This window comes from Oryzias latipes, chromosome 24 (assembly GCF_053564925.1).
Source record: "Oryzias latipes strain Hd-rR chromosome 24, Olatipes_Hd-rR_3.1".
Lineage (NCBI taxonomy): Eukaryota > Metazoa > Chordata > Actinopteri > Beloniformes > Adrianichthyidae > Oryzias > Oryzias latipes.
This window is the reverse complement of record NC_136260.1, coordinates 7098536-7123440: the sequence shown is the minus strand read 5'-3', so window position 1 is coordinate 7123440 and position 24905 is coordinate 7098536. Positions and strand designations below refer to the sequence as shown.

Here is a 24905-nt window from a genome sequence, read left to right as displayed (position 1 = left end):
GAGAGCAGCCCTCTTTGCTGCACGTTTCCAGTGCCATCTTCCAATCAGAGCCAGCCTCCTTCATCAATGTGTTTAGCTTTTTGAGTCGAGCCAGATGCCTGTAGATAAACGTGGAACAGGCAGCTGCTAACCCAACATTCAGTCTTAAGTTTCAGCTCCGCAATTAGTCATCTTGAAAAACCCGGGGGAAAACATCACAAAGCATAAGTAGTGAAATGTAATATGTACATGAAATTTAAAATCTTTTTTTAATGAAAAATAACATGTTTATCTAAAAAAAGGTTATTGATTTTTTTAGTTTTAGCCTCTCTTTGCCTGTAGTTTGTATTGTTAGTGTAAATTTGGTGCTTTTGAGTAACTCCTCTAACAAGTAATTTATGTTGTGTTGCATGAATATATTTTTCTGATGGAGTAAGGAGCAGAGGTGCAACTGTAGATAGCAAAGCTTATCCAGCATTGTATACAACAAAAACTAAACCATGAGGAGGCTCCGAATGTGCCAGAACCCGGTCTAGTCAGACAAGCTGAAACATTTTCACACTTGCAATGGAATTAATAAGTACAATACATTAATACAATGTGTTTTTGGTTTTTACAGAACATTTGTTCAAACATTTAGTTGAACTTCTTTTCGTTTGTGATTTTTGTTGCCATAATAAGGCAATTTAACCCTTTTACATCAGAGCTTTAGCTTAGTTTACATTCTTTTGACAACCGTAACTTTTCAACAATTTACACAATTGTAGTCCAACTTCAATCATCCTTTGATCCATCTTCATAGCTTTTCCACTGTTCTTTTAATTGTTTATGCAGTTTAAGCCAAAATCAAAGAACCTGTGTCTTTTTTTAGAACATAGTTTCTGCAGAGCGACAGGAGTTCTGCTGGTATGGATTGACCCTGACTTATTTTCTAATCATCCCTTTGTTTTTCACACGCTGTTTTACAGCCCCTCATAAACCCAAGCTAACATTAGCGGTGCAAAAAAATGGCGGGCAATATTGGAGCTATCCAGTTGTACAGTTTTAAGCCAGATGCCAACTTAGACGAGGAAAACAAAGACGATCTATTCGTCTGCAAGCGGAGCAGAGAGCTTGTGGTTTGTCGATTGTAGATTTACGTTAAAACCACAAGCTTTTTCCCACGGCATCTTCTCCTCTGCTCCTGCTTCACAACATTTAGAATAAAGAATAATCAGAAATGCATTCTTAATCTTATTCTCCTTCTAAATGTCCTTCATCAAAGGGAAAATGCTACAAGAACATGTTTTATTGAAGTGGGTCTGTAACGTAATGTCAGCGGATTCTGAAGTGGAGAAAAGCAGCTTTGTGCCGTTATGCAACATTTTTAAGTCAATATTGTGTTGCCGATATGCAAGGCCGTTTTTCTTTGCTTGGGAATCAGTTGGTTGCGTCAAAAATCAGAGTTACTGTAATTTTAGGAGCGTTGTCACTGAAGCTTCAGCTCTGGTGTTAAAAGTGTTACCAATAATTGTGTAACATGAACATTTCCGTCATGAATTCCTGATGAGTGGATGTCCTTTCTCTGCAGGCTGAGCGGCGCGCCTACAGAGAGGCGGAGATAAGCATGATGGACGACCTATCAGAGGCTGACTTCCAGAAAGAGGAGGAGCCCAGCAGCCCGGCCCCTCCCCCTTCCCAACAGCACACCGACCCCGCCTCTCCCACAGTAGCTGTGACGCCAGAGCCGGTTGCCAGGGGAGACCAGGCCACGCCCAGTGAAATAGAGTACCAGGTGAGGAGTTATTCTACACAAAATGCTGCGTCAGAAGCGGAATAAGTAACGGGAGGAGCCAGGACGTGGCAGGAGGGGGAGGGTGGGAGTGTTGCCAGTGTGGGTGGAAACCCCGGCAACAGTTTTGGTCCTGCTGCAGCCTCTTCTCTGAGAACGTAACAGCAGGCCGGGATGAATGTGTCGGTGATTTTCGTGGTTGTTTGTGTCTCTTTGAGCGGGAGAGAATCACAAGGCTCTGATTTCAGTTAGAAAGTCTGAACTTTAGCACTAGTTTGTGTTCTTTATTGTTTACCTCTTTAATCTGATTCAGTTTTATTTATAGGACATCTTTAAAGGCAGCCTTGAATGACCAAAGTGCTTTACAACTGTTCCAATAGAAATAAATACCAGAGAAGGGTAAACAGTTGAAACAATAACACAGTTTTTCTTCATTTCTAACAAACATGGCCTGCAACGAACTGGCGAACTTTACCACCTTCTCCTGACAGTGGCTGGGATAGGCTCCAGCACGCTAGTGACCCTAAAAGAGATTAAGTGTGTCTAGAATTTGAAAGGGTGGATGACTAAATGCGGTGCTCTTTTTTTCCCGTGTGCTAATAGGATGGCCGGGGCTTCGGCATCGGCACTCTGGTGTTCGGGAAGCTGCGGGGTTTTTCCTGGTGGCCCGGTCGCATCGTTTCCTGGTGGATGAGCGGCAGGAGTAGAGCTGCAGACGGCACCCGCTGGGTCATGTGGTTTGGTGACGGCAAATTCTCTGTGGTGAGCAAACAAAAAACAAAAGTATTTGAACCCTTAAACAGCAGAGCTTTAGCTCCAGTGTTAATATTCTTTAAACTATGCTAACTCTGTAACCTAATTCCAGCAGATTCTGAAGCGGAGGACAGCAGCTTTACAGTTGTAGAATGCTTACGCACTTGATGTAAACCAAAAATGTTGCATATCGGCGCAATTCTGCCTTTCTCAGCTTCAAAAATTGTTGGAAGTATGTTAGAGATCCATCCCCATGAAAATGGTGTTTTGCTTTTTAACATGTTCTTGTAGGATTTTCGCTCCTCAAAAAATAAAATTAAAAAAGAAAAATGGAGCTTAAATTGCATTTCTGAGTACAGTGTTTTCTCATTTATCTTGGGGTTACGTGCCATAAATAACCTGCAAAAAGTGAAATCTAGGAAGTAGAATTATCGATGGCGGTAAAACACTTCACTACACACTTGATGCACTTTGACCAGAACTTTTTTACACTATTTTTAATTCTCATTGTTTAAATCTTCATGGAAAAATAAGTTCTAAATCATAGAATGAATGCAAAGATCTGATCACGAGGAAGATTCATGGAACTCTGGCAAGCGGAAGAGTTTGATTGACAAAATCAACAGCCAATCAGGTTGCAGAAGACGATGCACTGTTTAATAATAAAAAAACTATGCAAGACCACAAAAGGCAAACCGTACTACAACAAAGGAACACTGACCTTCCTTTAAGTTGTCCTGAATTAGAAGCAGACGCCAAAGTGCTGTTTAAAAAAGATTGTATTTGTTACGTAGAAAATACGCTGCAAGCTTCCTGCTCCGCTCCATTCAGATGCATCAACTTGGAGACAAATGGAGCCATGAACGTCTTTGTTTTCCTCGTCTGAACTGGAATCTGGATTCACACTGTACGGCTGGATAGCTTCATGATTGCTCTCCACTTTTTGTACCGCTTAGGTTAGGTTGGGAGTGTGAGGTACTGTAAGATAGCGAGAAAGAATGTAAACCGAGAGCTCTCAGCAACGGGGAGGGGAAGAGGGGCAGTGGGGTTGCTTCACACCAACAGTCCCACTCATAATAGGGGTTTTGATGCAGTTTTCCATTTCCTTCTTGGTGCAGGTTTGCGTGGAGAAACTGATGCCTCTGAGCTCCTTCTCATCTGCTTTCCACCAGCCAACCTACAACAAACAGTCTATGTACCGAAAAGCCATTTTTGAGGCTTTACAGGTAACAAACTATTGAAAAAGAAACTTTAACCCCTTAATGCCTGTTGTAGCAAACATGAGACAAACCACTTTGTTACTTAAATGTAGCATCTACTTTAAAGCAAAAACATTTTTTTTCGTAGCTTGAAATAAATTCTGGCATCAAGGGGTTAATTATTTTTAGATTTATTATTTATTTATTGTAATAGAGATGTTTCTATTTATCAACATGTAATTCTTTCATGTTTGGTGCTTCATTTTCTAAGAGCTCAACTCATCCTGACTGATACATTTACACTGTTAGTTTTCTGATGTTTTATCTGGTGATATGAGCTGTGAGGAAATTTACAGAAAGGCCTCCTGCTGTGTTTAGGTGGCCAGCGTGCGAGCGGGGAGGCCTGTTCCTTCCTGTGACGCCAGCGATGATGCAGAGGGGGTGGAGCTTCAGACCAGACAGATGATAGAGTGGGCCATGGCGGGCTTCCTGCCCACTGGTCCGCAGGCCCTGGACCCTCCAGAGGGTAAACAGCTTTGATCGCACATGCTCACACTTCCTGCAGCGTGAAGCGGCACGCCAGCCTGGGAACCGGATGATTCTGAGACCGCCATGTGTTTTCAGAGTCCTGATAGGCGTATGAACAGCTTTGTTCTACAGTATGGAGCATCAAAAGTACCAAAGCTAAAGATAAAAAATAAAAAATATGAATGTGTAGCAAATAGAAGAAAAAAAAGACGGTTAAAGATTCCCTTAAAGTCAAAGTGGTCACGTGTTTTGTTTCTTGAAATTACACATCTTTTTATGCTTTTGTTTTTAATCTAATTGTCAAAATAAGGTGGTTATTTGGACAGCTGTAACGAAACTTTACCAGAATGTTGGTTACAGTTTTGGAAACACGTTAGTGCTTCTGCTTCCGCCTCAGATTGTAGTAATCAGTCGGGCCTACAAACTACAAACAGGTTGCTGGGTTGAGTTTTTGTTGTTGTCGTTGTTTTACGTAAAATTTATTTTTTGTTTACCTGTTTGTTTGTTTTTGTTTTCATTTGTAATCATATTATAGAATCACAAAAGTTTATCCCGAACTGGGTAGATATGATTAATTCTGACTTTGTAGATGCTTCAAAAACAGTTTAAAAACATTTTTAAACCAAAGAAATTATAAACACTAAGTGAACCTTTGATGACTATTATAATTACCAGTTCATTTTCAATTAGTGCAATCTGCAGCTACATTAAGGAAATAAAACATTTGCTTTCTCAGACCTCAGATTGATGTTGATACTTACCAGAAGTATTGATTATTAATGTCAAAGGGAACATTTTGACATTTATAGAGATACATTTCCTTTATTCTTATGAGTCTGGCTGCAGCTCCACTCTGTCTAATGGAGGCACTAAAGGTAAAGACATATGTCTAAAAGGACATAAAGTTATTTCTCCAAAACGAAGAAACACCACGACAACATTTAAGTTCAAACTCTGGACACATCCAGGCTTCTGTAGAACTTCTAGCAGATCACGGTTCAGTTCAGTTGTTACAGAGCTGGATCTTGAAGTTGTTTATATTGGAAGTCAAATATTGTTTTCAATGGAGTGTCATAACAGAAGTAAAGGTTTTCATGTTTTCCTTATAATTAAAAAACACAAAATGTGTTTGGAACAGGATGATATTATCATGGTCACGCTGTCATGTCATCTTCATATATGACATACCTTCAAAGTAAAAGTTTTTTCTCTCAGTCAGGCAGAACTTTAAAACCTTAATAATGATGCGAAAATACATTTAAAGTTGATCATCTTATTTTAGGACAGATTCTCTTTCAGAGAAAGTGACATTTACCAGACATTTGGCACAGGCCATGTTCAAAGAGAAGCTTTAGTGGTTACAGAATATTAACAATGATATGTTTGTCTTTTCTGTCTGAACAGAGGAACGAAATCCATATAAGGAAGTGTACCCAGAAATGTGGGCGGAGCCTGAAGCAGCCTACACACCTCCACCTGCCAAGAAACCGCGCAAGAACTCAGCAGAGAAAGCAAAGATCAGGGAAGTGATTGATGAAGGGACCAGAGGTAAAAACAATCTTCTCCAAGCCTTTTTAGATATTTAGATATTTTTCTCCTCATTGTGAACATTTGTTGTGTTTCTTTTTCAGAGAGACTTATACAAGAAATTAAAAAGAAGACCAGGAATATAGAAGGTAAAGATGTTTGTTTTTTATTGAGTTATCTTTTAAAACGGTTTTTATTGTTGTGCTGGGTCACTAATGTAGATCTAACATTATTAAATATTGAACCTATTTTATGATGGTCACATAGTAGTGCTTCCAGGATTTCACAATTTAGCGATTCTACCACTTTCCTCACATGGACACGCAGAAAAACTGTTTTTTTCCATTCACGGCAACTTTGCCCGTTTGCCACCAATCAAGTTTAGCGGTTCAAACATAAAGGCCATCTGTCAATCAACCAATCAAACGAGCTTTATGTATTAAAATGATTTAATGAAGAGGTAGAGGAAAAAGTGTTTAGTCTGAGTGATCTTTCTAACTGAAACGGCTGTAAAAGCTGTCTTTGATTGACAAATGCATTTCTTGATTTTAGCAATTTAAAGAGAAATTAAGATTTAATATTAGTTATGACAAAAAAATAATAAAGGCTAAGTGACCAAAAATCCCCCTTAACTAAAAACTAAACTGAAATAAAAAAAAAAAAATTCTAAAATTATTAAAAAAAATTTTTTTGTCATTTTTGTTAAACCTACTGCTGTCATATAAATGTCCAAGTTTTACGGTTTCTTTTGAAGAAACATAAAAAACTGATTTACCTCATTTCAAATGAAATCACCTTTTTAACAAAGGAATGTAATCACTTATTTACACCTTTTGTGGGGTTCCACACTTGAATAAACTGAAGAAAAAGGACAATTTTCTACCTCTCCTACTGTTATTAGTTGAAACATTTTTAGTCGCCACCTGTTAGAAAAACAGTTGCACTTTTGGATTTTCTTTGTTGCAACAATCAATAGAAATGACCACAAGATCCTGAAGGGACTGACATTTACTTTATTCAGGCTAAACACATTTATTTATTTGTATTATACCTGTTTTATTAAATAAAAGCAGAAACAAAGATCCAATATTTTCCACCTTAAACCTTTTTGTGCAGAACTTGTTTAAATAAACATAAAGAAAGAAAAAGACAAAAAAATTGTTATCTTTATATTACAAACAGAAACAGAGTAAAAATAGTTTTTTTTCCTTAAATTATATCTCCGTTTATCCACCAGTATTGTGTTTAGTGCCTCAGGTAAACGTTGGTTTAGTTGTCAACCAATTTATTGATTATTTTTTGATTACTGTGTTTTTCAGAATGAGTCGCTTTTTTTTTTGTTTGAAAAGTTTGGCCGTTGGTGAGAAAAAAAGTTAACAAATAGCAACAACCACCAGTGAACACTGTGGGTGTGTGCATGAAAAAGAAGTGCTGCTAAGTCTTTATGGTGGAATTGTTCCAAAGCGACACAGAAGATGAAGAATCTTCCTAGCATCTTCTCAATGGTTATCTGAATAATTGTTCATAAGCTACGCTAATCCTCTAGATTTATCTTGTGTTTCCTGAAGCTAAATAAGCTTCAATGTGTTACAGTAAGGAAGCCAGCAGATTTTCAGTCTATCATTGTTTTCTATTCCGTTACCATTTGTCTTCAAGATGTGAAATGTCTGTTCTTGCTCCTGTATTCTCATAAATACATTTCTCCCAACAGTGCGACTCATACATGATTGTTTTCTTGTATTTTTCGTGCAGTAGAAATATTTTGAATTCTTCCATACTTTAAAGTTTTCCTCTGTTGAGTCATGGCTGATGAATGTACTTTCTATGAACAATGGCAGGTTAGCTCTGGACAGCAGAATAATGTGTGTTTGAGGTTGAACATGCTTTGGTTTTCTGTTTTCTCAGATATTTGCATCTCCTGCGGAAGCCTCAACGTCTCTCTGGAGCATCCTCTCTTCATGGGAGCCATGTGTCAGGGCTGCAAAGTAAGACACCTTTGCAGCTGGGGGTCGTCTTTCCTCTGCAGCCTGGAGTTACTCCCCATCAGAGGAGTCTCTAGTTCTGTATCCCTTGTGCTATCCTAGGCACTTTAACATTGGGAGTTGGGTCATCTAGACCCACTAGACAGTGCTCTGAACCTTTTTTCTTCAATGATTTGTGATCTTCACTGGTGTCCATGGATTACATGAAATCTTTCCACCTTTATCCACCTTTGTCATGGTAGGGAGAACACGTCAATGGAAGGGGGGGGGGGGTCATCTAAGATAGCACAAGGGTTAAAGGCGTCAAACAAATCCCTCAGATCAAAACGACCAGATTTAACCATCACATGGAAAGATGCGATATGAGCATATGAGTGAACTGAACCATAAAACTAGAAATATTGAAGATTCGATGCAAGAGCTCCAACAAACTAAACACGGTTTTTTTATATATATCTATAGTTATAACAGAAAAAAACGCAAAAGAAAAAAAAAGAACATGATGAAATGAATGTATGAAAAAGACGAAGAATAGTTCATGGGAAAAAATAGTGATGGGACAATGAAATTTTACCAGACTAGGCGTTTTTTTTGCTTTGTTTTTTCATTTTAATGGTAAAAAATGTTTATGAGACATCTAGTAGACAAGTGAAAAATATGCTGCATGTTTAAGTTCTATTTAACACTTTTAGGTTAAAATTCAATTTAGAGACGTTGTGTCTGTGGACTGATCCCCCACCCGCCGTTCTGAGGAAACGTTCTTGGATCATTTGTAAAAAAAATAACTTGCATGCATTTTTTCAAAGGAAAAATCATTTAAACGCAATGCATTGTGGTTTATATTTGCGAATCCAGTGAGCGTCGATACACACTGGTTTTCAAGGGCACTGGATTTGGGAACTGTAGATTCAGACACCCTGGCAAAATGGCAAACGCCTTATATGGCAAACTAAGTTGTGAGTGAATTTGTGTTAAAATGCTCCTGACATCCCCTTGTTCTTGGGCAGAACTCGTTCCTGGAGTGCGCTTACCAGTATGATGACGACGGCTACCAGTCCTACTGCACCATCTGCTGCGGAGGCAGGGAAGTGCTCATGTGCGGCAACAACAACTGTTGCAGGTGAGACCAGGAGCTGGCCTTCCTCTTGTGGGCGGAGCCAAGTTTAGTGTTGTACCACTGTAGTCTCTGCTCAGCATAAAAGGGAAATATGTGACCGAAACCAAGTGGATTCAGCGTTTGAGCTCAGGATCTGGTCAAGCAGACACTGCAGATATCCCAGGCAGCTGCATAAAAGATGATTCTGATGTTGTGAAATCAGGAGATGCTGTCAAGGAAACTATTACCAACTGGAGTTTGATGTATTAGACAAATGTAAATTCTTTGTCGTAAAATCCTTTAGACTGAATTCTATTGCTCAGCTTATGTTAACCAAACGTCCGATTGGGGCTTTTAAACTTCAAATTCTGCCTTACAGTGTAGTAGGGGCTCATTAGCTGGAGTTGGAGACCTCTGCTTTGAACCATCTTTGATCTTTGCCGAACTCCGCGCATTGATCTGTGACTCCCCGTTTCTCCCAGGTGTTTCTGCGTGGAGTGTGTGGACCTGTTGGTTGGAGCCGGCTCGGCGGCGGCAGCCATCAAAGAAGACCCCTGGAACTGCTACATGTGCGGGCCGCGGAGCACCTACGGGCTGCTGCGGCGGCGTGACGACTGGCCCTGCAGGCTGCAGCATTTCTTCGCCAACAACCACGAGCAAGAATTTGTAAGTAAACAATAAAAATGAAACCTCTCTGTAAATCCGCCAAGTAGTCACATTTTATTTTTTGCTAAAATTCCTCACCACACATTTATACGCTTTTCTCTTTTGTTTTAACTCTCAAAGTTAAAACCCTTAAAAGAAAAATAAGTTTAGTTTTATAGAATGAAAGCAAAGATCTGACACGGCGATTGATTGACAAAGTCTACAGCCAATCAGGACGCAGAACACAATTAAGCGCAAGACTGCAAAAAGTGTTAAAGTGAGCGGCCACGACATTCTCACAGACACAAACATTTCATCCTTAGAGTCTCCTAATAGGGTTGCACAATGGCACTGTGGTTAGAGTTCTTGCCTTGCAGCCAGAAGGTCCATGTTCGAATCCCGGCTTGGTCCTTTCTGTGTGGAGTTTGTGTGTTCTCCTCGTACAAGTCTCCCACAGACCAAAAACATGCTTTGTAGGTTGATTGATGAATCTAAATTGTCCCTAAATCAGGTTTCTTGATTTTGAAAAGCTCTACTAAGGCATTAGTGATCTCGTCTCCATGTCTGGCTTCATGACATCATCTAGAGCTTCACCGTCTACTGCAGAGGCTGCAGCTGAACGACGGCGCTTTCAGCGCTTCTTCCATCTCTCTGTGTTCCAGTTTAATGACTTGCTGTCCTGCATTAGTCCAAGGAGAGAAAAAAATAAGAATATACTTAGAATAATTGTATATTATTGTCTCGATAGAAATAAAAATAATATCATAAGATTCAAGAGGAAAATGATCAGATTGTCCTCCATGTCGGTTTTGGATTCCCCCTGCTGATCATCTCATTAACACGTTGTTCCTGATTGGTTGACACTTCTTCGTCAAAGTGAAACATTGAAACATCGACCATCCGATCGGGCATTTGGGCATCGGCAGACCGCTACGCACTGCGCCTGATGCTCAGAGTGCACCACAGGACCTCTGATCGCATCTGTACTTTGACTTAGAACCTGGTCGCCCCTCACACGCCAACCACATTAATTGCCAACGTAGCTTGAAGGTTAACGTTTTGTGTAGTGGGTGACTTGTGTTGTTGATTTGTTTGAGCTAACCAGTGGCCATGCAGGATCAAGACATTTAAAGGTTTCTTCTGGTTGTCTGGCAGGAGCCGGCGAAGCTGTATCCTCCGGTCTCAGCAGAAAAGAGGAAACCCATCCGGGTCCTCTCCTTGTTTGATGGAATCGCCACAGGTATTCACCAACACAAACTTGTGGTGGTTGGCGCTGTCTGGATTCAAAGACACACTAAAAAGTTCCCTGTTCCCAGGCCTGCTGGTGCTGAAAGACCTGGGCATCCAGGTGGACAAGTACGTGGCATCAGAAGTGTGCGAGGACTCCATCACTGTCGGCATTGTGCGACACCAGGGCCGCATCATGTATGTGGGAGACGTACGGAACGTGACCCGCAGGCATGTAGGTGGAGTCTCCTCGTGTTTGCACCCGTACAGCTGCAGCAGGGTGACTCCTGATATTTGATGAAAAGTGTTTCCTGCCAGATTGAAGAGTGGGGACCCTTTGACCTGGTGATTGGAGGAAGCCCCTGCAATGACCTCTCCATCGTGAACCCCGCTAGGAAAGGTCTTTACGGTGAGACGTGGAAACATGGAAGAGTGCGCTTTTGTCCTGGAAAAGACTCTGACGTTTACCCTTGTTCCTGCAGAGGGAACCGGTCGCCTGTTTTTTGAGTTTTACCGCCTGTTGCACGAGGCTCGGCCAAAACCCGGCGATGAGCGGCCCTTCTTCTGGCTCTTTGAGAATGTAGTCGCTATGGGAGTCAGCGACAAGCGGGACATCTCCCGCTTTTTAGAGGTAAACAAACTCACAAAGATGAGGACACACATGCTCAGTGATACAGTTATTGATCAGATGGAGGTTTTTGGAGGGATAATGTACGACAAAATAATCACATATGATTGAAAATCAAAAAACCTGTTGTTTTATAGAACATAGTTTCTGCAGAGCGGCAGGAGTTGGTTATGTAATGAAGGAATTTAATGTACCATGTGATTCAACATCAGGATTGAAAATCTTTCAAAAATGGTGAAGGTCTTGAATCAAATTTCCGATTTAAAATGATTTACTTTTGATAAAAGTCCTAAAAAGTGGAAAAACAATCCTTACATGTTAAATGAACTTCTCTGTTTGTCTTCAGTGTAATCCAGTGATGATTGATGCCAAGGAAGTCTCTGCTGCCCACCGCGCCCGCTACTTCTGGGGCAACCTGCCTGGCATGTCCAGGTAAAGAAACACCAGCCGCTTCATGCAGACCTCAGCTCAAATTCCTGGGTTTTGTTTTAGAAATGTGAAATGTTTTTTCCGTTTGCCGTTCTGCAGACCTCTGACGCCTATGGCCAACGACAGGTTGGACCTCCAAGGATGCCTGGAGCACGGTCGCACAGCCAAGGTATGTGTGCGTGTTTGTGCACGAGTGTGTTGAAGTACATGAGTGTTTTTTATTTTGTGTGTGTGGGTGTGGTCTGACTAGCTTTCATCCTTTTTTTACACAAATGTTCTCATCATTTACACTTTTGTTTTCATCTTTTTTTGGGTTTCAAAAAAAAAGCTCAACCTTTCATAGTGAAGCTGTTTGTTCTTTCTTTTCTTTTCGAAAAAAGAGAGTAGCTGTAGAATTAAAAAAAGTTGTATGTGTTTGTTTTGTTTGTGTGTGTGTGTGTTTGGTTCTGGATGCTTATTCCAGTTTGAGAAGTTGCGTACGATAACAACACGCTCCAACTCTGTGAAGCAGGGGAAAGACGAGCATTTCCCCGTCTACATGGACAACAAGGAGGACATCCTATGGTGTACTGAGATGGAAAGGTACGAGGTCAAAGTTCAACCTTTACAACTTCTCTTTAGGGATTTTCCTTTCTTGAAAGTTTCTGACTTAAAGTTCCAAGTTTAATATGAACTGTTTAATGACGTTATTTAGTCATTTCTTTTCAATGTATTGAAACTTTTGGAATAAGAACCAAAAAATGGTTTTGTTTCTATCAACAATCTAAAATTTAACTCTTAATGTGGAAAGTAATTGAAACATTTTAGTGGGAATAAGAGTTTTCCTTTTTAATTACTTATGTTTATACTTGGCATTATGCTGTGTTTCATCATCGCACAAAATGTTGGTCAGCAGTGCTGCTAAACGCAAAAAGGTACGCAGATTTACGTAAATCTTTAAGTCACGGAACAACACAAAAATTAAAAATGGGATCCCGATCAGCCTGTTTACACGCACACCACTAAGAATCTGATCTGATCTCTTCAGTTGGATCAACTATGTAATCATGCAAACAATAATTTCATGCAGTTTGTCAGATGAGGACAGATGTCAGATTAACAAATACAGTAATTTGACTCAAAACCTGTTTATTAGATTTTTAAATTCATTGAAAATCGTGTCGAACGTTTAGACTTTGGCGAAGTGCGTTAATTCTGATAATGCGCTCTTTAAAGGCCTTTACCACGCTTATACCATGGTTACTTCCAAAAGAAATAAGTATTCAATCAGTGTTTAGTACTTTATTTTATTTATTTATTTTTTGTCGGCCTATTTTTTGGGTGGAGCAGCTAAGCAGCATCGGCCTCGACTGCAGCGGCAAAGGAAAATGATGCATCTATGCCGATGGTCAAGATGGGTTAAATAAAGCATCAGTTCAGAGAGAAAGTTCACCTCTTACCGCTTGTTTTTGTCCAGATGATGAAGCTAAAGGTTGTTTTAAAAAAGCCGGCGCAGTAATCGAATCATATCAAACTTTATTTATGTAGCACTTTTCCTATTAAAGCATAACACAAAGTGCTTCACATTAAAACAAAACAAAATTAATGATATAAAAACAAGCACGAAAACTAAAATAGAGCCCACCTCCCCATACCTACACACACACACACCCCTTTCACACCTCCCACCCCCTATATATAGAACATTTATGCTATGTGGCTGAAACGTCTTTTTTAGGTGTGCATTATCACTTTTTAAAAGCTCAACCCAGCACCCAATCAGAATCGAGTATTCACCCGGACCATGGAATACTACTGGAGTTTAACATACAGATAAAAAGTCCAGTTGGCTACTTTTTTACGTTCTTCTTTAGGAATCGATCGGAATGAATGAGAATCTATACGTATGATAACAAAAAAACTTGTAATGTGGATGTATGGATTGTATTTAGTTTGATTTTTGAGAGAAAGAGGGTTAGAAGTTATTCTTTTCTTTTGTGGCCTGTCCTGCATCTGGACAAACGCTGTGAGAAAACAGTTTAAGTGAATTCCTACCAAGACACTATAGAAATGTTTTTGTCAACCAGCTAGATTCATTTCAATTTCTTTTCATTTTTTTTTTTATTTGCTCTTAAAACACTCCTTTTATAAGACATGTAAAAACAAATGCAAAGTTGACTAATCGTGGTATGACTTCAGACTGGAGTTTAAAGTTTCATTTTGCAACAAAAAGAAAGGATTACACTGACTGTTAAAGGTTTAATTTGTTAATAAATGTTCATATTGTAACTTTCATGTTATTAATAAATTAAAAAAAAAATAATCCAAATATATTTTCGTTAAATCGGAAAAAAAAAATCTCTGAAGGCTGGAGGTCCAAGTGTTGAGCTTTATTTCATTTGAAGGTGATCAAATCTGGTCGTCTGGTTTTGTTTTCCTACAGTTTTCACCTTTTCATGGTGGCTTCATGACAAAAGGATGCACTTCTTTATAATTCAGTAACTTCCATTAGATGTCACCAACTTGCATTGAGATGTTATCTATAGATTTCCAAATCCCTTCCTCTAAAGCTGGGTTTGCACTTGGCTCGGAAACGTGCGTTCCAGTGACAAGTCTATGTAAATGAACATATATGCATGTTTTCTGCTTTTACATTCAAAACTCTCACGTTCACACATAAATTCAAGCTGTAGGTACAAACTGTGCAGCAACTGTGCGCAAGTCAAAAGTTAACCAGGTTGAGCTTTGACCAATCAGGGACTCGGATTTGGTAGTGACGTATGATTTTCAAAACGTGGAAGTGCCAAGTGGTTGAAGAGTGATTACAGGGGAGAAATGAATAAATGTGGTTTGTGGCCGGCTGGAATTCTATGACATCAAGTCTTTCGTGTATCGGAATAGAGCTGGGAGAGAGAATTCCTAGAGCAAGATTCACCAGATTTGCACCGCTCACACATTTTGCTAGGGGTGGGCGATGCTGGAAACTTGGGTATCGATTCAATACCAAGTAGTTACAGGGCTAGTATTGCCGAAATCAATGCCAAAACAAATAATGTTTCTTTGAAATGTTGTGATCATAGAATCATTTTGGAAAAACACAGTTTTTGGTTAATTAAGTGTATAATAAAACACAGGTCAGAGACTTTTGGCAAATAAAAATGTTTGTAAAGTAATTACAACAATCTGAACTGAGCATGCATCAAATATAGAACATGTGTATTAGTAATAGCATACTACTATTATAAGAAGAAGAAAACAGTAACTAGTGCAACTAGTTTGCAACTAGTGCAAACACTTAAAAACCAGCACCACAAACATGTATTTTTAAAATAAGGTCAGTGATGAAACAACAGGGTCACTAGTAAAAAGTTAACAAAAGCAACATTTTAGTACCGTTAGTTAAAGTCCTATTAGTTGTCACACCCCTAGGTGTGTGAAATGTGTCTTTTGACACAGATTGGGCAGTTTTCCATTTAAATCAGGCGGGTTTTTGCTCACATTGGGTGGATTTTTGCCCACTCTGACTAAAACTGCAGATAAATAGACACTGCACTTGCATGAACTCAGTAAGTAAATTCAAGCTTGTTACTGTACATATTAAAGAAAAACTGTGACGAAAGTATCGATCTCATCCCGTTAGTATCAATACTTCACCTTGGTATCAATACTATCAATATTCAGACCGATTTGCCCACCCCTACATCTACCAACTGTTAGTACATGCGCTCGTATCAGGTAGCGACAGACCAAATGCTCAAAGCGCATCCAACAACCCCTGGTCAGTGCGTTCTTGAACGTGCAACAGCTGCCAGGTGTGTTCGTGAGTTTTCTGTTGTCCTTTCTAATGAAGATGTTGGATGTTGTGTTTCAGGGTGTTTGGTTTCCCCGTTCATTACACCGACGTGTCCAACATGAGTCGTCTGGCCAGGCAAAGGCTGCTGGGACGTTCCTGGAGCGTCCCTGTTATCAGGCACCTCTTCGCCCCTCTCAAGGAGTACTTCGCCTGCAACTAGTCATACAACAACTCTTTCAATATTTTTTTTTTTTCCACACACCGACAACTACAAACAGTATGCAGCTAGAACATGAAGGTTGGCTGGTGCGGTATGACACTGAACAGGCAAAAACACACTCAATGTAAAGAACTTCTTCCCCAGATCCCACGTAGACCACTGGCTGACCTTAGTGCCCGGGTGCTACTTTTCTAATTTATACACACTCTCGCCAGTGCAGGGTTTCTGTAATGTAGTTCCTCATACACACACTCTCCTGTCCAACCTTGAAAATGATGTCTTCTGGCTTTACTGTGTTGACCAGCGGAACTTCAAACCTCCAGAAGGGGGCAGCAGAGAGGCCCCAGTCTTTCTGTTTTAAACGTGTTTTTCTGAACGACACACCAATGACTCATTCTGAACTGTAACACTGTATTCCTGTTTAGATACAATGCTACTGGTGTACTACAGTGCAATGAACACAGATATAACTATACACACACAAACAAACACACCGGTTAGTGCTTGTGGTGCTGCTCAGGCAAATGGTGCCACTTCAACACAACACTTTTACAGTTTTTGGTGCTTTTGAGACTGAACGTTCTTTGGTTGATTCAGTCATTGTCAGTTTGGTTTGACTTTTTTATTTTATTCCAAAACAAGCCGACAATTGCAAACAGTGGAGTGGCTGGCTGTCAACATCCGATCAGCCTTTTTCTGCTGGATTGAAGACAAAAAAAAAAAAAAAAAGACAAGCTGAGGTGGTGTACAAAGCTTTTCTTCTGTCGGACCAAAAGCAAAAATAGAGTTTGAGGTTCCTTGCTTCTTTGAGGACGAGCTGCTCCAGTTTCTGCTTGTGAGTTTGGGTCAAAGACTCCAAAAGTCTATAAACACACATACATTTTAACTAAATTTTTAATGAAAAATGAGAAAAACTCAGATCTAATTTAAAAAATATGCACTTGATTGTTTCTCTGCAATTTTTAATGTTTTCTTAAAGACGAATTTAACTTATTTAGCATAAATGAAGCAAAAACAATTGTGGGCAATACTCAGTACGTACACGTCCTTCCATCTTGTCGTTAGCAGCAGTACCTTAAAACCGAGTGTTTTCCTGCGTGATGTCATCTGTTACCATCACGCTTAGCTTGTTTTAAACAACCAGGTTACTCAAAGAACTAGTCTAGTTTCAAATACATAAAGCAATCTGATTTGAAGCTAGTTTTTTTTTAAACCCACTTGCTTACTGCCCCTCACACCCCCAACCTCACATTACTTGTGCAACAGAAATGGTGAGCAGTACCTGCGCTATCCATCCGTACAGTTCAGATCCAGATTCCAGCTCAGATCAGGAAAACAAAGACGTTCATGGATCTGTTTGTCTGACAGTGGATGATCAGAATGGAGCAGAGCAGACTGTGAGGCCTGCCCCACGTATTTGCCACATCATAAATATGATCTTTTTCCGAAAGCATTCTGGCGTCTGCTTCCGATTCACAATGATTTTAGGAAAGAAATACTACATTTTAAGCTTAATTTTCTTTATCCGTGTTCTCCATCACCAGAATGATGCTACAAGAACATGGTAAAAACACCAAAAACACAATTTTCATTGCAGTGGGTATTTAACTGAGCATGCGTTGAGTACATTAAGACAACGGTAAAAGAAATCTTTACGCTTTCGTCCATCAGTCTGTGTTAGTTTGTAGGGTTAGGGTCTCATCCCACCAGGCAGCCTGGATGGATCTGCTGTAAAGATGGACTGTTTACCTTCTTCCTGCCCAACAAACGTGTGCTCTTTTTACACTGGTTTACCTCACACAAGCGCATCAAAAAGTAGACGGCTTCGTGAGGAGGAAGCAAACAAGTCCATATATTTATTCTTTGCGATTTGTTTGACACTGTAGATTTATGCCGAACTGAAACGTTGGTGTTTTGTGATTGGTGTCGTAGCTTTAGAGATTTGTGTCACAATTACGGGCAAATCAGCTAAAAAAGGAGTCTTTGATCCCGTGCACACTAGGAGTTAGCCTGCCAATGCCTTATGCAACAAAATGTCACTCTACTTTTTCGTATTAGATCAGTTCTCTCACTTTAGCCTCGAGAATGGAGAAGCTCCTGGTTGAATCAGTGACTGGTACCGGTTGTTGCAAGAGCCCAGACCATGTGCCTCCTGCCACCGTGCTTAACAATAGATGTGAGCGATTTGCTTGTATTTTTTGCAAACATAGGGTATAAAAACAGCAAATGGCTGCCAGTTTAATGCAGCCTTCAATAAAAATTTGTTTGCAAACATTGAAGCAGCTAAGAAGAAGAAACTGTCAGAAACAAGTGAACGGTTGTGGTCTGTAACCTTCCTCTTTAAAACTCTTTGATCCACTCCGCGGGGGTACTTAGTATTGCTCACATATGTTTATTTTATTTAGATGATATAAACAATAGCATTGTAAAAAAAGATGAAAGAAACTATAGCCTCCTAGGTTTTTGATCAAGTCATGTGAAAATGTTCAGATAGATATGACAATATCCAGTTTGAATGCTTACAAAGAATCCGCTAACAGACATGAACGACTTTACCTTTACGGGAAACTCACCTGCAGAGCGGCGCTCCCTTTGAGAAGCATGGAACTAAATCTTTGAAGGACTTAGCAGGAGCTGCCTCCTCTTCCTCTCAGCAGCTTTTAGAGCATCTGTCTTGTGCCTCAGCTCCGCTCTCGTCCAGTTTTCAGGACCCTAACCCTGCTTTAGCTTACGCGCCACATTAACAGAGCCTTTGCTGTGGACTCCAACCCTGTTTCAATAAGAGCTGCCTCCTCATGCGACACAGGTACCGGTCTACATCCTGTCTGGAGGTTTCCCTCTGCCTCCTGCGTGGCGTTGGCTCAGAGAGGAGAGCGCGGCTGGATGAACGCCGACTCTCTGAGGGGCTTCCTTCTCCTGACGTGTGGTTCATTGACACAGGGCTGTTTCAGTCTGGTGCTTGTGGTCCTCAAGACGACCACACCTTTTCCAGGAAAGCCTTCCGATCCTTTGACCTTTCTCAGATACCAGCTAACAACTGGACACATGCAATCCCACTCTCCTCTGCCACACGCATGCACAAAAACAGTCTCACAAGCCAACAACAAACCAGCAGGTTCAGAGTCCCCCCCCCCCCCCCCCCCCCCATCAGGTGGACTCTCCTGTCACACAACCAACCTTCAGGTGCTTTTGAAACTCTGCTCTTTTTTATGGTGCACACACAAACACACACACTCACACACTCAGCTGTGTGCTGTAACTCCTGCAACACAGCATCAGCACACAACTGCATACACACTGTGTTCTTCGCCGGCTGCCTGTCGCCGCCAGGCTTCCTGTGGCGCTGCTGGGTGTGACATCATCACCCTGCGTTGCTTGGTGCTCCTGACCCCCCCCCCCCCCCCCCCATTCCCTTACTCCCATCTGACCCCCCCCCCTCCTTCCAGGTGCTGCATGTCAGTCAGTGTAATCTCAGATTCCATGTTAGATTAGGGAGTAATGATGATAATAATAATAATAATATGGTAATAAGAATTACAATAATAATCTGTTATTGTGTGTGTGTACTGTTCCAGGTTGGTGCTCAGTTCAGTTCAGTCTCAGCCTGCAGATGGGGAAGAGAGGGGCTCGAGAAAGCATATATTACAGTTAGTATAGTGACTTGTTCTTATGTACACAAGAAAGCCAGAAGAAATTGGTGGGAAAACGGTGAGCTGCAGGAAACCCTCAGAGCAGAGGTGAGCTGAAATCCAAACACTTTATGAGGCCAACTTCAAAGGTTTTTCTCACAATCCCCCCCCAGAAAAATAGGATTTTCTTTTCCTCGCATAAATCTTCTCAATTTGTTCCAACCAAGAGGAAGTAAAACCAAGAATTTTCCTCCATTCTGCAGATCTGGACCTAGAACAGATCATTGACAGAGAAAAAAACACATAAACCTCCTCACATGTGCATCAAACCAGTAGAAATGTTTGTTTCTGGATCTTTTAGTTATTTTCTATGAAGGGAAAAAAAATAAAACATTTAAAATGGAGAAGAAAAAGAGAAAAGTTGACAGCAAAAGGGCTAGTAATATCTTAGAAATGTAGAAAAAGATTTATTTTACACCCAAAATCCCTAACATCATCAACAACAAATCTGTTACTCTGAGAGAGAAACATAGAATTTAAAGTGCACCCACATTCTTTTTATTCGTTTTTCTTTTTTACAGAAAAAACAAATTATGTCTTTATACTTTTTTTTCCAAAAATTGATTAAATGTATTTTTTAAAGCCTAAATCCCATCAAATATAGTTAAATAACCGTTTTTAGTGCACAGCATTTAAATATATCAAAATGCTTCATTTTTATTGTTTTTTTAACTGCAGTATTCATAGCGCGCTGTTTGGACTTTGCTTCGTCAGGTTTGACCTCTTTAATTTTTTTTTTTTTTAAAGCTGAAGCCTTTAAAAAAAACTAAACATCCTGATATTTATAATTTGTTCAATTAGTGTTGAAAAAAGTAATTAAAACCATTAAACTGGATAAATATTATTGGTCTGGCTGTACTGCTAGATGACTTTACCATCATGTTTATCATTATTCACAAATATACTTCTGTTACATTTGTTTTTTTCACATTTTATTTACTCTTATTTTGCTAAATGTTTAAGATGGAATGTAAACACAAATTTTTGTGTTGGTAGTACGAAGATACCAGTTGTCGTTTCTTTGTCTTGAGAAACTCTTACAGTAGAATTTGCTTAAATTTTGTTTAAAAAAACAAAAAAAATTGTTTTGTTGATTAGATTTTTTATTTTTGTTCATATATTGTTATGCCTTTATGCCTCAATAGGTTTGCATGCACTCAAACTCATTAGTTGCGGCAAAAGCCTTACTGTAGCCTGTATCATTATAATGTTTCCATGGCAACTACAGAAACCCTTCATCAACAGGGCCAGACTCACTCTATTTTCACTTAGTCATAAAACGTGGTAGACGTGTTGGTGACATCAAGGAAAAAAGTTCAGCCGTCAATGCGACCTCTGACCTTTGCAGAGAGCGCCACCTTAAGGCAGAGCACTAAATCTCAGCAATAATACATTTTACCACATAAAATGACAGATGACACCTACAGATGTGTGTTTTGGTTAGTGTACTGTAGACATATAGCACAATTAAAAGTTGGAAGATACCTCTGCGTTAAGTGCCGCACACATTTGTGTCATTGAATGTCACACGGGCAACACAACTTTAAATACTTGTTGCTATGAAATCCCCTTAAACGTATTTTGTCATTGAGACACAAACATTGCCGTATCGACATTACCCAACACTTTCATGGGGGCCACCGTGTTGAATTCAGACTCCATCCGTTCCTGTAGCATGTCCTCGTGTGGTAATGCCACCGGCAGACTGAAGGAGGCCTCGCCTCACGGCACGGCGTCCCCGGGGCGCCGTATTTCAGCTCACGTCTGTTTGAGGGTTGTGCAGGGCAAAAGCACGAGGAAACGCCTCAACGTTTGCGAATGAGGGTTACGCGGTGATGACGTTTCTGTTGGCCTAACGTGACAGCTCTTAGGCTGAGTGATGCGCTGTTGTAAACACTGACACACTTTCAGACATACACGCACACACGCGCAGCCCACCACGCTCACACGCAGACACACAACACCCACAAAGACAACGCTGCGGCGCACGCAGACTCTCATCTCATGGACTTTCTGAAAGATGAGCTTTTAGGTAAAGGAGGACCTGGTGATGTTTCAAAAGGTGCTAAAATTTTATCTGAAATAAGAAAAATATATTGTTAGGAGTATAAATCAAGTTTGTCTTTACAATGACTGTATTTAAGTTTGTCGTAGTAATGAAAAGGCACTATTATTATTTTACTCTTGTATGAATATGAACTAATTAAAAAAGGCATTTTAACTTTGTACTTGAACAATGTAAGAAATGAGACGTGAATAAAAAAAACAGACTGTTTCTTGTGATTCTGTGAGACGCTCGTTTGATTTTAGTGTTTGCTTTCTATTTGTCATTTTATTTGTGTATTTTCTAGTTTCAGCAGCTGATTACTTGTAAAGTATTCGGCCTGTGTGGAGTAAAAATGACCTTTTTTTTTTGCAGTTGGGTGGTTTTTTTGAGAGCCATGTCAAAATGAAAACGGATTAAAAAGTTGAAATATTCCACTCTCCAGTTGAATGTTTGTGCTTTGAAACATCCATCAAGCATTTATGTCCAGACTTACAATTAGTTTTGTTTTATTAAACATCAAAATATAAAGACCTGGATGCAGTTTTCACCTAAATCTGGTAATAATAATCAAACCCAATGTTTTTGTATAATGCTATATCAAACTTCATGCTCTTAATTTAGAGAAGAATGCATTTACTGGTAACTGAATGAGTTTTTTTTTTAGTTTTTTAAACACAAATTGCATTGTTGCATTACGACAGAAAATCGACAGATTTTCGACCGATTCAGTAAAATAAAGAAAGTGATTACTTAAAGAAAAAGACATTTACATTTGCAGTATTTTTAAAAATGACTGCTGTCAGTGGAGCTGTGGACACAAACACCATGCGGCCGTCTTCAAGGCTAATAAAACCTGAGGATTTTAGTGAAAAAACGACAGAACGAAGGTTGAAGCTCTCCTAAAGAGATCAAATGAAACACTTTTGGCCAGTCAGCTATTAAATCTGATCATATTGTCTTTTCCTGTCTATACATAGTTTCTGGTCGTTTGTATTTGTCATAATAATCTGTTAAATCCAGCAGGGTGTCGTGTCAGGAACCGTGTTTTTCTGAATGTTAGCCTAATAGAAACAGAACTGCTTTTATTGTGAAAAGCTACTTGTGGCCACTATGCTTTAAAGTCCCACTCCACTGATATTTTGATCTAAAGTGTTCCCAGTGGTCTTTTAATTATGATTATGTCCGTTTTTTGCCTAAATCAAACAACCCGTGTCAATTTCTAGGACATAGTTTCTGCAGAGCAGCAGTTAGAGATTAGTCACTACAGATCCACCTCTGAGTTTTGGGTAGGATCACAAAGCCGCCCCCCTTTCCCCTGCTGAGATCAGAGCGAGGAGCTTCTGATCAGTGTATTTTTTACATCAGAATTAAGATCATTTTTTCTTTTTTCATCTGCCCCTGATTTACAACAATTTGATGGAAGAAATACTCAGAAATGCAATTTTCAGGTAAGTTTTTCATGTTAAAAAACATAATTTTCCTCAGAGTTTGTCTTTTTTAAGCCTTTTAAGTTTTTTTGTAGAATCATTTACCTAAAGGGGAAACTAAAATAAAAAAATGACTGCGTATGTCATAAGAATTTCTTCCCACTCACGCATGAGTAAAAGTTTTGTGTTTTTGTTGTTCAGAACTCTAAGCCAATGTGATCCAATGTTTGGGCAAAAACTTAAATTGTTACGGTAAATTTGAATGACTTTGTAAACATGATTTTGGTAAAATCCGCTTTGTTTTAACTAAAATCTTGGACTGGAAAATGGCAAAAACTGATGTTAGAAAGGAGAACTGAATAAAATGGGTCTGTAGTTTAACAGCAGTTTAACCTCAGACTAAATTGTAATTTATTTGAGGTTTACAAAATACATATAGTATATAAAAAGTCCATTTTATATAGTATACTGCTTCACTTTTAGTATAGACTAAGTATACATGTAGTACACTTAAATAGACTCTGTTCTGCTTAGGGTAGAGAACCCCAAAAGTTCTGCTTTCCCAGGATCCCAAGCCCCCTTGAACTGCTCCTGCTTTTGGTCTTTTTTTCTTGAAGTCTTGATAAAAAGACTGACTTGTGTTTAACATTAAGTCTTTCGTATGTTTGAGTCATTATAAACATTTTTAAAGAAAATATGCTTTGGGTCATTACAATGTGAGCAGCTTTCGTCACTTTTCCTGTGGTAAAAAAACAGCTTCTATTTTCAGGATTAAAATGTACACTGACGCAATTGGACGCCATATTGTTGCATTCAGGTACCCCATTAACAGAGGAAATGAGGGTGCAACATACAAACACCGTGTGGTAAAGTGAAAGCCTTTTCAGCAATAAACTTGACATTTATGGATATATTTGATAAAATGCAAATAAGAGCGTAATAATATGTTTAAACATTTCATGTAAATACATTTAAAAATGTATCATTACAAAGGATTATGTTCATTACAGGGTGTTTTGTCTATTTTTGTGTGTGTGGTGTTTCAGCTTTGTAAAAAAAACCTTTCAGGGGAAAAAAGTTAAATAAGGAAAACATGTTTAAAATAAAAATAATACTAAAAAAGATAATTATTTTACATTTATGATAATAATAATTTCTATAGTTTTAGTAATTGAGTATGTTTTATGTACACCTTTTGTGGACAAAACCTAAAAACTATTAAAACATGTTTTTTTCTAGTTTACTTAATTCGAAAGAAAAAATTATAAATTTAAAATGAAATCATCATTTTGGCATCGTGTTGAACAATATAATTTAGCAACTAAAATTCCAGGTAAAGATTTTAAACCACTGTAATCAAATGTTTACGTTTTCCGATACTCATTGAATGTGACACTTCTGTAGCGGCGATGGCGACACGCCCTTTTCTTTGTAGCAAAAAAAAAGTGGCTTTCGTCACACGCGTCTGCTCTCTGATTGGTCTGTTTCGCTATTGCTCCGGTTTGGACGCCGCTGATTGGCTGCAGCAGGGCCGTCGCTGAAGAGCATCTGCGGCTCTCGGTGAGCAGCTGTCCCAGCTCAGTGTTAAGGAGCTCCGGGAGAGAAGCTGAAGGAATCCGCGCAGAGAGGGTAAATAAAAACATTTAAAATAATTATGATTACATCTTTCAAAGGTTTATTCTTGACTTTAATCTTCATTGCAAATATATTAATATTTATTGTTAATTGATTTTTTTTTTTAAATCATTATTAATGAATAATGATACATTAATTGAATTATATTAAAATGTTCTTTCTTCTATTGTGTCATAATGAAAATTACTGATCGTGAATGTTTGCCTTCAGATGCGTTTGGAGAAATGAATGGCCTCGGAAATGGAAGATGTGTGTGAAAATATGGAGAGGCGAGGTGTGGAGGTGTGCGTGGATTGGTGGTCGCGCTCATGCGGTACTGTCTGCAGCAGCACGAGCGCGCTTGATTTGTTA

At 39.3% G+C, this 24905-nt stretch overlaps 2 protein-coding genes across 13 annotated transcripts in view; both read left to right on the top strand.

Moving 5' to 3' along the window:
• The window catches only part of dnmt3ab (DNA (cytosine-5-)-methyltransferase 3 alpha b), a 76654-nt gene extending 54728 nt beyond the window's left edge, over nt 1-21926 (top strand). For 6 of the 12 annotated variants that reach the window (XM_078942581.1, XM_023952720.2, XM_078942580.1 and 3 more), the window contains 17 exons: nt 1550-1753; nt 2354-2512; nt 3622-3729; nt 4081-4228; nt 5635-5778; nt 5862-5906; nt 7663-7742; nt 8747-8859; nt 9318-9501; nt 10636-10720; nt 10797-10942; nt 11026-11116; nt 11190-11338; nt 11682-11767; nt 11864-11933; nt 12276-12346; nt 15615-21926. In XM_078942581.1, coding sequence (XP_078798707.1) covers nt 1550-1753; nt 2354-2512; nt 3622-3729; nt 4081-4228; nt 5635-5778; nt 5862-5906; nt 7663-7742; nt 8747-8859; nt 9318-9501; nt 10636-10720; nt 10797-10942; nt 11026-11116; nt 11190-11338; nt 11682-11767; nt 11864-11933; nt 12276-12346; nt 15615-15756 — 2025 coding nt within the window. In that variant the 3' untranslated portion in view covers nt 15757-21926. Of the gene's footprint in view, nt 1-1549; nt 1754-2353; nt 2513-3621; nt 3730-4080; nt 4229-5634; nt 5779-5861; nt 5907-7662; nt 7743-8746; nt 8860-9317; nt 9502-10635; nt 10721-10796; nt 10943-11025; nt 11117-11189; nt 11339-11681; nt 11768-11863; nt 11934-12227; nt 12347-15614 lie in introns of all 12 variants that reach the window. The other 6 variants (XM_011491990.4, XM_020714528.3, XM_078942579.1 and 3 more) reach the window with 1 other exon arrangement.
• Nucleotides 21927-24427: 2501 nt separating this feature from the next.
• LOC101174151 (dihydropyrimidinase-related protein 5) overlaps nt 24428-24905 on the top strand; it is a 37919-nt gene continuing 37441 nt past the window's right edge. Inside the window, exon 1 of the mRNA XM_004083787.4 lies at nt 24428-24548. The gene's annotated coding sequence lies outside the window, so the exon portion shown is untranslated. The remainder of the gene's footprint in view (nt 24549-24905) is intronic.